The 15,232-nt window shown below is 37.5% G+C and overlaps 1 protein-coding gene across 5 annotated transcripts in view; it reads right to left on the reverse strand.

The window, feature by feature from the left end:
• The window catches only part of LOC127424776 (CAP-Gly domain-containing linker protein 2-like), a 58,184-nt gene that overhangs the window by 25,731 nt on the left and 17,221 nt on the right, over window positions 1-15,232 (reverse strand). For all 5 annotated transcript variants that reach the window (XM_051670202.1, XM_051670224.1, XM_051670215.1 and 2 more), the window contains exons 4-6: window positions 4,439-4,563; window positions 1,824-2,037; window positions 99-296 (exon numbers count right to left, since the gene is read on the reverse strand). In XM_051670202.1, the coding sequence (XP_051526162.1) occupies window positions 99-296; window positions 1,824-2,037; window positions 4,439-4,563 (537 nt within the window). The remainder of the gene's footprint in view (window positions 1-98; window positions 297-1,823; window positions 2,038-4,438; window positions 4,564-15,232) is intronic.

Raw genomic sequence — 15,232 nt, forward strand, 5'->3', positions numbered from 1 at the left:
TTCAGTTACACCCATTCAGAGAAGTGAGTGTCTAAAGTTAGTAACTTAGAGTAAATGTACAAATGCACATTTAAGTGTTGTTAGGGTGCAGGTCACACCTGCAAATGTCGGGCCTTCAGTGCTGCCAGCTCTTTTTCCACCTCACAGATGTGGCTGGTTGCCTTGGCGACCTCGGCCCGCTCTAAGTCTCTCTCAGCCAAGAGCTGCTCTATGTGCTGCTGTTTCTCCTTCAGGGCCTCCTGCAGCGCAGTGGTCCCAGAGATCTTCCGCGCATACCTCGAAGATGTCTCTGTCAACTGCCGTCAAAAAAAGGCCAAAATCTCACTGAACGTAATGGAATACGACTACTGAATTCAGAACATGAATTGTTCATTGAATGGTAGATTGTAGATTGTTGAATGGAAAAGACCATAAATATCTAATTTTCCTTGATCTTTTGAAAGAAACTCAAACTTCAGAACTCAAAACTTCTCAGTCCAAAAAGAGCGTCTATTAAAAAGTAAGCAGCAAAAACGGCTTCTGGCATCAGAAACCTGGAAACATTATCCATGACTGCCCATTTTTACATGACAATTCGGTGCTGGCCTGCCCAGTCATGGAACTAAAATAGACAGTATTATTTCTTCAAGGGATAGTTCACCCAAAAATGGAAGTTCTCTCATAATTTTCTCACCCTCATGCCATCCCAGATATGTATGACTTTTTTCTTCTGCTGAACACAAATTAAGATTTCTAGAAGAATATCTCATCTCTGTAGGTCCATACAATGCAAGTAAATGGTAACCAGAACTTTGAAGGTCGAAAAAGCACATAAAAGCAGCAAAAAAATAATCCATATAACTGCAGTGATTTAGTCCATGTCTTCTGAAGTGATATGACAGGTGTGGGTGAGAAACAGTCCTTTTTTACTATAAATTTCCACTTTCATTTTCAAATTCTTCTTTTGTTTTTAGCGATTCGCATTCTTTGTACATTTCGCCACCTACTGGACAGTGAGGAGGATTTATAGTAAAAAAAGGACTTAAATATTGATCTGTTTCTCACCCACACCTACCATGTCACGTCTGAAGACATGTATTAAACAACTGGAGTCTTATGGATTACTTTTATGCTGACTTTATGTGCTTTTTGGACCATCAAAGTTCTGGCCACTATTCACTTGCATTGTATGGACCTACAGATCTGAGAAATTCTTCTAAAAATCTTTGTGTTCAGCAGAAGAAAGAAAATCAAACACATCTGGGGTGGCATGAGGGTGAGTAAATGATGAGAGAATTTTCATTTCTGGGTGAACTATCCGTTTAACACCAGAAGATGGTATTATTCAAGTTAGTATGTAACTAAGGATAAGTGTAAGATGTTCGGGAAATTTGCTCAACGATGTGATTTTCTGGTTGTGGGTTAGCCTTCCAAAAGCTCCCAACAGTTAGAAAGATTGTATCAAGTTTATTTTCAGCAAGGTTTTTGAAAATTTCAGTGTGTTCTTAAAAGTTTGCTCAGCACATTTCAGTGGTAGGAACATTTCACGATGTCATGCAGGCTTTGAAAGAGGCTGTTATTGAAGGATGAGGTAATGCCAAATATAATGGACCCAACAGCAAACCTGCAAACCATGAGCAAGCATTGTTACTCATTTGACATACGTATAAAGATGTTAGCAAGTTCAATAATGACTTTTTGTGGCTCAAGAAACCTTGAATAACTTTATAAGTGGACCTGAGGGGAAAATATCTAATATACTGTATAAACGATCAAAATTGCTGGTATGATGCATTTGATTGTTTTCTAATATCTTTAATTGTTTAACAATCTCAGTCTCTCACCAGGCCTGTGCGGCTGGGTCTGCCCCCGACACTTGAGGCTACAGAGCTGACGGAGCTGATGGAGGAGCTGGAGGGGCTGTGAGCCAGCGACGACACGCCCATTGCCATACGCTTGCTCTTCTTAGCTTTAGCTGGACTGGTGGATGGGAAGCCAATGCGGATCACTTTGTGGATTGGAGCAAAGAGGCCAAACTTGGGCGGGCACTGGAAATATCTAGGGGAGACAGAGGAAGGGAGGGAGAGAGAGAGGAAGTGAGGGAGAAAATGCAGTATACACAGGAGAAGCTTACAAACATTGGCAACATTGTATGATTTTCCCTTCTGACACCTCAGAAAATTAATACATGCATACGTACAAATCTTTTTCTTTTTTTTCCTATAATTTGTGATACTCTAAAACTTTTGGAAGCTTTCACAGCCAACTTCAACCTTGCAGTAAGTGATTTCATCCAATAAAATAAAATTTAAAATAGAACAGCTTGTTAAATATTTTGAAATGTGTTTTATAAAATGACGGAACTCTTTTTGGATACTTTTACTTTTCTTAGCATCTAAGTGGAGGTAAGCCTAATGTCATGCTTTCATTTAAAAAAAAAAAACACATAATCTACCAGATCCAGTCTTGGGCCAAATGTCAACAATTACCTAAGGAGGGGGGCCTGGGTATCTCAGCGAGTAAAGACCCTGACTACCACCCCTGGAGTCACGAGTTCGAATCAAGGGCGTGCTGAGTGACTCCAGCCAGGTCTCCTAAGCAACCAAATTGGCCCTGTTGCTAGGGAGGGTAGAGTCACATGGGGTAACCTCCTCGTGGTCGCCATAATGTGGTTCTTGCTCTCAGTGGGTAACCTCCTCGTGGTCGCCATAATGTTGTTCTCGCTCATGCGCTATGTCTCTGCAGTAACACGCTCAAAAAGCCACATGATAAGATGCGCGGACTGACGGTCTCAGACGCGGAGGCAACTGAGATTCGTCCTCCACCACCTGGATTGAGGCGAGTCACTATGCCACCACGAGGACTTAGAGCGCATTGGGAATTGGGCATTCCAAATTGGGGAGAAAAGGGGAGAAAAAAAAAAAATTACCTAAGGAGTATTTATGAAACTGTTTGTCTCTTTGGAACTCGTACATCCCCATTCTTTAGTGAAAAGAGAGCAGAGGCTTTAACCTTGGCTGTGAGTGTAAAATGGGTTGGTCTGTATTCCCCACATATTTTACTTCCACAAAGTGATGTATTTCCAAAAGCAAAAAAATGTGTCAACCGAAAAGGAAAGTCATTACAAAGGCAGAGCAAGTTTTGATTGAAGATTATGAAGACCAACATTTTTTTTGTTTGTTTTTTTAAAAATGTGCACTGATGAATCGTACACAATAACACCAGGAATGTGTATTAAGAAAGTAACTGGGTCAATTTTGATTTAATGTTAACTTTAAAAGGATAGTTCACCCAAAATGAAAATTTTGACATCATTTTTCACCCTTCTGCTGTTCCAAACCCATACAGCCTGAAATATACTCTATGCAAGAACGTGGACGCTTCTAGCTACGCAAGCTCGATTTCACACATCGTAGCATTCTGAAATATGTCAAACTCAACACAATGCATTCTCAACATTGCAGCAATGTTCATAGAGGACATTAGCGTGAACTTTCTGCTTCTACAGAGTTTTCTCTGACCCACACTGACATGTCTTAAACTACTATATACTTAAGCATTAGATACAATGTACTTATTATGTACATATGTGTTGTTGCATTATACTTACATTTAAAGGACCTGCATTTCATTACATCTGTAGTTACACTGTTAACCTTACCTTAAACCTAACCCTACCACAGTCCTTACCCTAAAACCTAACTCTAACCCCTAATCCCAGCTCTAACCTTAACCCTACTCCTAAACCTACCCTTTCCTCAACTACAGTAGCAGAAAATGTGAATCTTGTGAGAATTTTGCAGAACAACATGTAATTACACAATAAGTATTTTTTGCTTGTATTTTAATGTTCGTACAAAGTAGTTAAAGACACCAAATATAAAGTGTGACCATTTTATATTTCAAGTCAATACTGTGATGGCGGAACAACATTTTGAAGAGAATATTGCTGAGCAAGTAAGACAAAGTAAATATTTTTATTGCAAGTTATATAAAAAATAGTAACATTCGGTTTATAGCACAAACTTGTAAAGGTAACACTCCGGCCCGTTGAGTACTGAAGTTTGTTATCGCCCCAATAACAAAAAACATTTAGTATGTTTAACCAGACCACATATTGGCAATGCGTTGGATAAATGCTCAGGTCTCCATTCGCGTATTTGCATAAAGTATGTTTCTGGCCTTTCTTTCTTCCTTGGAACACAAAAGTAGATGTTAGGCAGAATGTTAGCCTCAGTCACCACTCACTTCATTGTATGGAAAAGAGATTGTGATTTTCATTTTTGGGTGAAATATCCTTTTATGTTGAATTACAACTGAGATATATTAAGGAAATTAAAGATTATTTAAACTCCTGTTAAAACAGCAGATCATATGAAACAATCAGGCCCATAAGAGTTGGAAGCCATTGTAAGTGCAGTTAAAGACAGGACAGACAAGTGGAAGACTAACTATGTACCTGGTTCCAGCTACAGCGCCATCGTTTTTCCCTAATGGCTCATCCAGCTCCACCCCGCACCACTCGCCCTTGGCAAAGTCAGTCTCGCCCACATAACGCACTACTCCTGTTTTAGTGCCACCAACCTGAGGACAGAGCAGAGGAAGTTATATGTAATGATATAAAGTGACATTGATACAGTTTATTATGATAATAATTTACTGGTGTGACTACATACATTTGCAAGTATTTCACTCTGACTCCTTAAAGACTTTAATTAAAAAAGACTTACCATAAAAATAAAGAATATTGATTAGTCATAGGTAGGGGTATAACGGTTTATCATGGCATGATGCATCGCGGTTCAAAAATGTGACGATGCGCATCATGGAGATGGGACGGTTAAATATTTTACAAATTATTTTAGCATCTATTCTATCCAATACACTCAACGTCCTATGTCTATGTAATGCGGGCATACAAATGGAAATCGCTTCATTGGCGCAAGGTGCTCTAAAACACAATTGCACACTAGCAGCCATAGGTGTTGTACAATGAGTTCGGCCGAAAGTGAAACCAGTATTATTACTATTTAACTGGATATGCATGCACTTCCGTTAAATATGTATTTTTGAGGGGGGGCCTGGGTAGTTCAGCAAGTATCAACGCTGACTACCACCCCTGGAGTCGCAAGTTCGAATCCAGGGTGTGCTGAGTGACTCCAGCCAGGTCTCCTAAGCAACCAAATTGGCCCGGTTGCTAGGGAGGGTAGAGTCACATGGGGTAACCTCCTCGTGGTCGCAATTAGTGGTTCTCAATCTCAATGGGGCGTGTGGTAAGTTGTGCGTGGATCACGGAGAGTAGCACGAGCCTCCACATGTGGAGTCTCCGTGGTGTCATGCACAGTGAACCACGTGATAAGATGCGCAGATTGACGGTCTCAAAAGCGGAGGCAACTGAGACTTGACCTCTGCCACCCGGATTGAGGTGAGTAACCGCACCACCATGTGGACCTAGTAAGTAGTGGGAATTGGGCATTCCAAATAGGGAGAAAAGGGGACAAAAAAATAAATAAATGAATATTTAGATGTAATCAGAGACGATACTATTTTATAAAAATACAATTTTAATTTAAAATATTTTAAATGTTTGTAATCAGTGATAGTGTGTAAGCAGCATATGTATCTAACATAATTCTGTATTTTCTTTAAGCAAAATTATTAGCTAATATTTATTTCCATTTGGTGTCACCATTGCCTTGTTCTGGGCTGTTTTTAGTCCTAGTACATCTCTGATGGATCATTTAGCACTTTTAAGAACAGTACTTTAGCTAAATTTTTAAGGAAGCAAACTGTTTTGCATATGTCTTTATGCATTATTGCATTATTATTAAGTAATAATAATAATAATAATAATAATAATAATACATTCAATCTTAACTTTTCTTGATTCAGGCTTGGTTTAAAGAACAGTGAAACGAACCGAACTGTGAGTTCAGTATCGTGAACCAAACTGAATCATGGGATGAGTGAACCATAACACCCCTAGTCATAGGCAGTATTATCCTGAGCTGGGTATTGGAGCCCTTCTAGATAAAAAGACTAATCTAATTAAAGTTACACATTATGAGTAATTCTTTTTTTTAATGTTTTGCTGGCTGATACGAAAGAGGTCTTTTACCTTTTACTGACAACTATCAGTGTGGATTCAGCATAAGTTCAAGGATACCAATGCCATTAAACACATGCCCTATCATGTGTATTTTTTTAATCCAGGATTAATTAATAGTATTTGAAAGTATTATTTGCATATAAAACAGCTTTATAAAAACAGAACATAATAAATCAGCTTATTTTCTAGGCCATTAATATAAGACTGGATTCTTCTCATGAGCGTGTACATCATTTTAAACATGTCTGTCAAAACCACTTCTTAAGGTGTAAAACTTTCTTTAAATTGAGAATAAAAAAACAGCGACAGAGTGGACAGAGATAGTCCTACTGCATGTGAACAGTTTAGTTGCAAATCAGTGTGGTATTCACATGGATAAACTCTGCCAGCTAATGCTGCCCTGATGCTGAGATGTAACTGAGCATGACTGTGGTGCTGGTTAAACTGGCCTACATTCAACAAACCCAGCACTGGAAAAAGAGGTCACAAACCAGTCACTATACACATTCAATACGGCCTGATGGCTACACATTAGGAAGACAGAACTATACAAGTGAACATATATCAGACATTTAGTGGGCTTCAAAATCATCACAAACAAGCTTATCTTTATAACTTTCATATTCTCTCTATCGCTCTCACACACACACACACACACACACATACAAAGAGACTAATTTAAATAAGGGCCTTAATGAAAGCAATAAGCACTGCTGAAATCAAAGGCTCTGGTTCTAAGCAGGTCATGTTCACAGCTAAATTATGCACAACATTACATAGAGTAAGATAAACTGTATAAGACTCTCAAGGACAGCATTAAAGACAAACCTAAAATCACCTCTCAGCTCTGTCCCAAAAACCACATGCTGTTCTTGACCAAACACATTCAGTGAATTTAAAATTATATTAAATCTATTCTAGGGATACAGTGCATTACACAAATATTGGAAATGTAGAAATATGAAGAGCAACTGGCCCTAAAACTGTTTAACTGAACCATATCTGCAAATGGATTTAATGCATTTTCAAGAATGACCTTTCCAATGTGATGCCCTTTAATAATCAAATAAAACCCTCTGCAAAACACTATTTCAAAATGCATTTGAGATTGTTCTGCTGTTCTGATTTTCTGTAAATCACTCAAGTTGGGTGAATTTAATAACTTCACGTTTTAATACCACTGACTTTACATCTTACCAGAAAAACAACACAACAAGGTAGAATTCAAACGGGCCTAGTCCGGAACCTTGGGGCACTTGATCCAATTTGACTGTTTTTTCACACTGACACTTAAACTAAGAAGTTTTCCAACCATCAATCTTTTGGCCCAGTTCCACATCCTAGAGCCAATATGTTATAACTGCAATAACTAAAAAAATAGCATCTGATATAACCTCACACACACAGTCCTTAAGGATTAATGAATGCCATAGTCTCTGTTTGGGGATCAAAACCATGTCTGTTTTGAACTGGTTTGGGATGGATCCAGAAACACAAATATACAGCATCTACAAACATATCTTACAGACAAAGAGACAGACAGAGAGCTTTTGATGAGGGTGCCAGGTTTACCCATTCCCAGACACTGTGATGGTGGAGATACAGGAGATATATGAACAGTGGACCATACAACTCCTAAACGTGTGCTTGCATGTGTGCCCTACAGTTGTGTACACACCTGTAATTTAGTATGTCTCTCTCTACCCTATTGGACCGCTTTATTTGCTCAATTTGTTGAGCCCTAGTCTCAGCCTCCGCAGCTTCCGGGAGTCATGGTGCACAGATGTTTACCTGTCCAACTCTGAACATATGTCATGTTTACAAGGCACCAGACTGCTACAATGGGCACTTCTGTGGAAGTATTAGACACTGGAAGTGTTCATGATGCTCGTAGCATCAAATTTCAAATTTAATTTGAGGAATACAGTAGTAGATACAGTATCCATGAGCAGAACAGAACTTATTTTCTTTGTTTTATAAGTCATGTATGTGGAATAATCAGTATTCATTACATACTTATGCAGAGAGAAATTCTGATCCCAGGTTGCAGACACATTTTTAACCAACTTTATGGCACTGTCTGTAGAACTGTTCATAGAAACTTCTGCTGCATAATTTGAGTTTTTTCCACGATGGTCATTTATTGTGTCATCATGGACTTCAGCTTTACCTGTTTCTAAAGTGTAATTGACATTGGCATGTAAAAACCAAATGAACTGGTGTTGGATCAGGGAGTCTCTTTTCAGTCTAATTCGGAAATTCTTGTCCAGAAAAAGTTGCAATCTGGACCGGACCATATTAGAGGCAGACCGATATATCGGTTTTACAGATAAATCAGTGCCATTAGTTGTTTTTGGAACTATCAGTTAGTTGCCGATAGTTTTTTTTTTTTTTCAACAGTCATGTGGTGATTTGCTCTATCTAAATCTTTCATCATTGACAAAATTCATTCATATTTTTATTCTCACTTTAATGCATATTTTGTTATTTTTATAGATAATCAAGTATTCTAAATTGAAAGCAAAGAAAATGTGACTATGGAAATGTGCCCCGTCAGCACATACATCATGTCTGTGATATATATATATATATATATATATATATATATATATATATATATATATATATATATATATATATATATATTAGAGCTGTCAAAATTAACAGAGTTAACGCATGCGATTAATTAAAAAAAAGTTTAACGCATTATTTTTTCTTTATCGCAATTAGCACATTTACCATTAATACAGCATAAACCAGCATAACACTGGATGTAAGGGCGGAACCTTTATAATGTGTCCACCCAGAGTCATTACACTGATGCACACACAGCATTGATTCAGTGTGATGGATAAAATTATGGGGAAAAGAGCTCTTAAAGCTATTTGTTGTACAGACAGAAATCAAGTATTTTTCAGTCTAAGGTGTAGCCGGTGCACACTGTACGATTTTGGCCACGATTCTGCCATCTGAGACAATTTTCGGGAACCCTTAAAGGATTTCTGTCCTCATATGGAAAGATCGGCAATCTTACAATGTTTAGTGTGCCTCTGACGCTTAGCCTCAGACGAAGTTTTGGCAGTGACATTCGTATAGTGTGACTGCTATTACGATGGCCAGATGAGACAGTCCGCTCCTCTCTCGCACCCCAGAAACCCCACTGAGCTCCTTGGAAAGAAACCAGCTCTGTGTCTGCACCATAGCAACATTTGTGCCCAGTTATCACACTACTCAAGCTCTTTCAGAGTTTTTTCTTCTTTTAATTTTATATAAAAAGTTTTAATAAATAAATAAGCAGAAAATACTTGGAGAAAAGTGTAACATTTCAGCAATATGAAAGCATTATTCCCCAAATTAAATACAAAGCTATCAAAACGAAAATAAATAAATGATTGCATTTTCTTAACACATTTTATTTCTTTACATTTATCATGAATTTTCTTTGCAACTTTATTTTAATTACTATTTTACTTGTAATAAATTTACTTTAAGCATCTGTAAATTTCTAGTTAAGATTCACACCACTCCATTTTCATAAAAAATTTTACAATTTATATTGTTTATATTATTTATGGGGCATTTTAATCCAGATCAGCAGATACAATTTGATACAATTATAGAAATCTATGTCTTGTTTGTGCACTATCTATAGGGAATTTGAAAGTGCGATATTTATTAGTCTATATGATTTTTTGTAATTTTGCGTGGCCTATAGGTTACTAACAGAAGAGGAGAAAGACATACTATAACCCACCTTTTTTGTTTTCCCTGTGTGAACGCAGAAATTTTTTTTTTCACAATGAATCTTTGCTTGTGGTAGCTAATTATCACTGTAGTCTACCTCTCCCACTGGTGTTTATTCTCAACATCTGTAATTTTGTGATCAGTATGTCTTATTAAAGGCCTATTTGACAGGTGATGGAGTGGTATTGGAGCAACAGAAATGCTGATGCTCTGACTTTCAGAAAGAAAAGAAAAAAATTGCTCCTCCGGGCAAATCTCGCTGTTTTGCTTCTATTCATTATTATCGATCTATATACTTCTATTATATTAACGATCACATTCACTGATTGGGACGGCTGGGACCACCGATGTGTATCGTACAGTCTGACATAATGTCTCACAGTGTGCCATGGCGATCTCAATGTGTTCATATTGTACAGACTGACAAGTAAAAGTCTTAAAGGACTGTAAACATCCTACAGTTTACAGCGGGCTTAAGGCACATTTTAATTACCATAGAAGCATACCAAGTCTTAACTATCACCAAAATGCAGAATGAGAAGTTTTTGTCTGCAAGAGCTTTTCAACGCCCTGATGCGAATAATGAACGCAGCTTCACGATTGTGGTACAAAAGCAGATAGCCACAGTCTGCCGGCTGAATAATATTGTGAAGGATGAGAGTTTAAGAGATTTAATGCCCATTGCAATGAATATGCAACCTATTTGGGGACTAGTTCTTTCAATTAGTCAAAGTCCCACTTAGACTTTGGGAAATGTTTAATGTTACTTGAATTGGTGATATTTTAGTGCATTTCTATCTTTATACTGTTGAAAGGCTTTGTTTGGAAAATGTTAATAAAGCATTATATTGTTACATATTGTTTTCTTTTCTTTTCTAAGAAGTATATATATTGTCGATTTTAGCACTTTCAAAATCTGAGATTAATCGCGATTAACTATGAAAAAGTATGCGATTAATCGTGAATTAAAATTTTAATCGACTGACAGCACTAATATATAAGGCTCCATCATTTCAAAATAAGAGCCCCTTGTGTGTTTTGGTTGAAATTGGGATTTTGGTTGAACAATAACTGCATCTGGGATTTTATTCATTTTGGGCTTTTGTAGTCTCTGTGTCCACCACCTAGTTGTCGGTATCGATAAAATCCACTATCGGCCGACCTCTAGACCTTATGCCATTAGTCAGAAGTCTGTCTTAATGAGGTTAGTTCAACCTTATTTTTCTTCTAAAATACAGAATAGCTTAGAAATAAGATGAATACATTGCATAAAGAGTGACATATCAGGTGGTGCTTTAAGCACTGTAGGTTTCTGAGTCCCCGGTTTGACGAAGAAGAGAGATTCTGGAAAGAACATATTCAAACAGACACATCACATCCTCCCGCCAGTGTGTCTGTGTGTGTGTGTGTGTGTGTCTCTGACTGACGTGGCAGATGAGCTATAGTACGATCCAGTGTGGAGAAGGTGATGATAGCACAAACATTCCAATGGGAAAATTCCAGTAGTGCAGTTTTTACTTTATCCTGCTGCTGTTTCTCATATAGGAACAGCTTTGTGTCTCAAAACCTAAACAGCAGACATTTATATGAAAGGAAACATATGTCAGACACATTTTTTGGGGCAAATTCTCCCAAGTCACCAATAACAATAGGGCTTTGATCAGCCCTTCTTTAAGAATCCTTATGAGGTTCAGAAGAACTACAAATTCAGCAGAATACATGAGTATAGCACAAGGTAAGAGGTGAGAAGAGTGGAGTGGAGAAAGCTGACTCAGACCTTTGTCTGTCTCCTTCCATCTTAATATCTCTCTCTTGAACACACACATACATACACCTCACTCCCTTCGCTGCAGATCCACAATCAGTCAGCAAAAGTCTGAATTATCAGTGACATAATCCACCTTCCTGGCTGAGCTGACTGAGGCACATTCACAAGTCTGCTCAATAACATAGGAGCAAAATACCTCCACATAATTACAACACAATAAAATTTTGAGAAAAAATATATAATTGAACGAAATAGTTAACCCTAAAATAAAAATTATTTCATTATTTACTCACCTTATTTTGTCCATGGAACAATAAGGAAAGTTTTTCAAGAATCTTTATGCAGCTTCTTTCCATATGACAAGTCTTTAGTGACATCTGTCAAGCTCCAAAAACTCCATATGACTTTAGTGCTTTATACAACAGCTTTTGTGAGGAACAGACTGAAATTTAAGTAGTAATTCACAAAAAATCTTGCCCTACGCTACAACTCTGAAAAAATATAATTCTCCATTCACCATATTCAAACTGGAACACCACGTTAAGTTACTTCACAAGCAAGAATCAATGCTGTTTGGCATCAGTGACGTCAAACCTGGCACAGCACATCGACGTGCCATTTTTCAATCTAAACGGATGCAAATAAGATTTCAACGTTTCGGTAGAAGGGAAGATTACCACTGAATAAAAACATAAATTTCGGTCTATTCTTCACTCAAAGCTATCGTATGGCTTCAGAGCACTTACAATTTAGTCACATGGTCCTTTTATGGTGTTTTTTCATCTATACTAGAGCTTGACAGACATGGTTACAATGAACTTTCGAACAGAAAAGAGCTGCATGAGGATTCTGAGCAGATGGAACTCTTGGGAGAACAAATGGTGGAAAACAAGTGACTATGTCTCCAACTGACTTTGACAAGTCCTTCATGCATTAAAGCACAGTCAGGGTAATACAATACCGGTCATAGGGGAAACAGTAGGGAACTGAGCAAGGCAAGAATTCTTTCAAATAGAATAACTCAGTAGCATCCAACCCTGGCATTATGCCATTAGACACACATGTAAGTGTCAAAACAAAATCTATATCTCATACACCATGCTGAATCCTTTTTGGCAGAATGCATCATGCAGGGATTTTGAAATTTGTGTTCACTTCACTTACAGGAACATCTTGAGTTAAATACAACTGAAGCTGTATTGAGCATCTATGGCGATCTGTCGATTATCAAAGACAACAGATAATTTCGACTTGCCCCTCAGTTTGAAAACAAACAATAATTCAGTTCCATTTTTTTTTTTAGGTTTGTTGATGTTTGAATATTTGTCCTGTATTCATGTTGTTTTCCATTCATTATTGGTTTCCTATTACCAGGAATGTCTTTTCACCTCAGCATAGCACTGGACTATACAGATTATTAATAGAAGAGTCAACTTACTAGCCAACAGAAATATATTCAATACAAACTGATGTATGTGTTTGTGTGTCCGTGTACAAGTGGGTATTCTTCATGATGTGTTCATTACTGGAAAAAGTCAATCAGGTGTCAGTAAGGATTGAAGAAGACAGTCAAGTAGATAGCTGGGCTCAATAGCTGGTGGTTTATGATGCAGTAATCCCATCTGATTAGGAAAATGTACTGCTTGAAATCTTTAAGACTATGCTGTACAAAATGGCAAGCAATCTGACCCAAAGCCAATCAAGTTTATGGTCAAGCAGACAGCCAGTGGACGGCATCTATTGCCTAACACAAGGAAGCTAACCCTAGGAAAGATATACAATAGAAAGGTGTATCCAAACCTTTTTATTAAAAAGGGCAATATTTGTTCACTGGAATTGATTTCCAGGAGCACTTCTTACTTTTTTGAGGACTTTTTTCTATATAAAAGCACAGCGTTTTGGAGCATCTGAATAATTTTCATACATTTTGGTGCCATTTTTGCAGTGAGTACCGGTTAATGTCTGGCCCTGGTCTCCAAAGGTTGTATAGAACACAAAAAAAAGGAAATTAGTTATTAGAAAATTTGAAATTAATTAGCTTTGGTGGCTTTTCATGCCTTTAAAGACTGACTATAGCCAATAGCATTCGAGTGCGGGCTGTGAAGAAGCTTATCATTGGTTTGACCCACTGAACAAATACACTCCTTCACTGAATGAGCGAGGATCAGGATCTGTTGACCGACTGAAGGAGAGGAGGTGGTATGTCATTCGTTTACTTCCATAATCTCATTCAAAAAGGAAAGAAAGTGGCTGGATGAAAAAATATTAAAAGTGACTGATGACATTGTCAGAGCCGTGGCACAGTGGGTATAGCAAAGTTGTAGTACTCGAGTCCAAGACTCGGACTCGAGCACTGGGTGCATTCTGACTTGGAGGAGAGGACTCGTTACAGCCATTAACTTTTGCTTTCTGCCCTTTTATGGCATGAGATCACATGCAGGTCATGCCATGTACTGGTTGCGCAAGCGCGAATCTCTGTGCTCGCACGCGGATTTCCTTTGCTTTCACTCAAAACTGGACGCGCACTCTCAAATCTCCCTGCTCTTGTTCAGAGAGTGTGTGTGCCATTCAAAACATGTAATGTGTATTCGCAAATCTATTATAACACAAAATAACTGCCTCTGTTTATTCATAAAAATATTCTGCCTCTGTAGATGCTATAGCGAGGGAGAATACCGGAGTTTAAGGAATCAACTTGCCATTTATTTGATGGTGCAAAATACATGGTTAAAGTTGTACTGTAAGAATGATATTCTGATATGCTAACTGACAATGTAAGAGACATGAGCAAATCAAATGACAGAGACCATTAACAAAGAACACATTGCGACTTCAGTAGAAAACTTACCTGCACAAGTTTGTCTAGAACGCATAAAGGATTTTTTTATAATCTATGTGGCGGCACATATATAGAAAATTTGAAAATATGTGTAAATCATTATTACGAGTTATAATTATAACGGAAACATAAGATCATGTTGACGTGTGTTCATGCATTTATGACAGGTGCGGTTTTACACAGAGATGGAGACTGGCTCGTGTGATGCAAGTTTATCACATATGTAGGCTAAAACAGTTAAGTAATCCCACTGTCAAAAGGACAAACATCTATCCATCCATCCATCCAGCCATCCATTAAAAATCATGTGAATTGCTCCAACGCTTGAATTATAATGAATTTTGATAATATAACACTAGAGGACAATCCCTGAGAAAAAAAATAAAAAAATAAATAAACTTCAAATAAATGGCAAGAAGGCACTGCTGTTGCTGGAATGTTATTTTTCAGACATCTCATTTTTTATTTCCTTGATTATTGTATAGGCCTATATACAACATTATGATGATGATGATAGATAGATAGATAGATAGATAGATTAGAATTCTTTGGTTTCACTGGACAGCATAGCAATGTCCAGTGTGAAGTTAAGATTTTATAACAGATATATATTATGATATAATGCAACAATATAATACATATTATATTATTATACAATAATATAATATTCAAGTTGACTGGGTTCCAAAAAATGATGTTGAATAGTGGGCTGAGATCCTATCACAAAGTGAACAAAAACAGGTACACAGTGGACAGGTACAATGTGACTATAAAAAAAGTGTTTTTTAGTTGT

Source organism: Myxocyprinus asiaticus, chromosome 3 (genome assembly GCF_019703515.2).
Source record: "Myxocyprinus asiaticus isolate MX2 ecotype Aquarium Trade chromosome 3, UBuf_Myxa_2, whole genome shotgun sequence".
NCBI classification, from domain to species: domain Eukaryota; kingdom Metazoa; phylum Chordata; class Actinopteri; order Cypriniformes; family Catostomidae; genus Myxocyprinus; species Myxocyprinus asiaticus.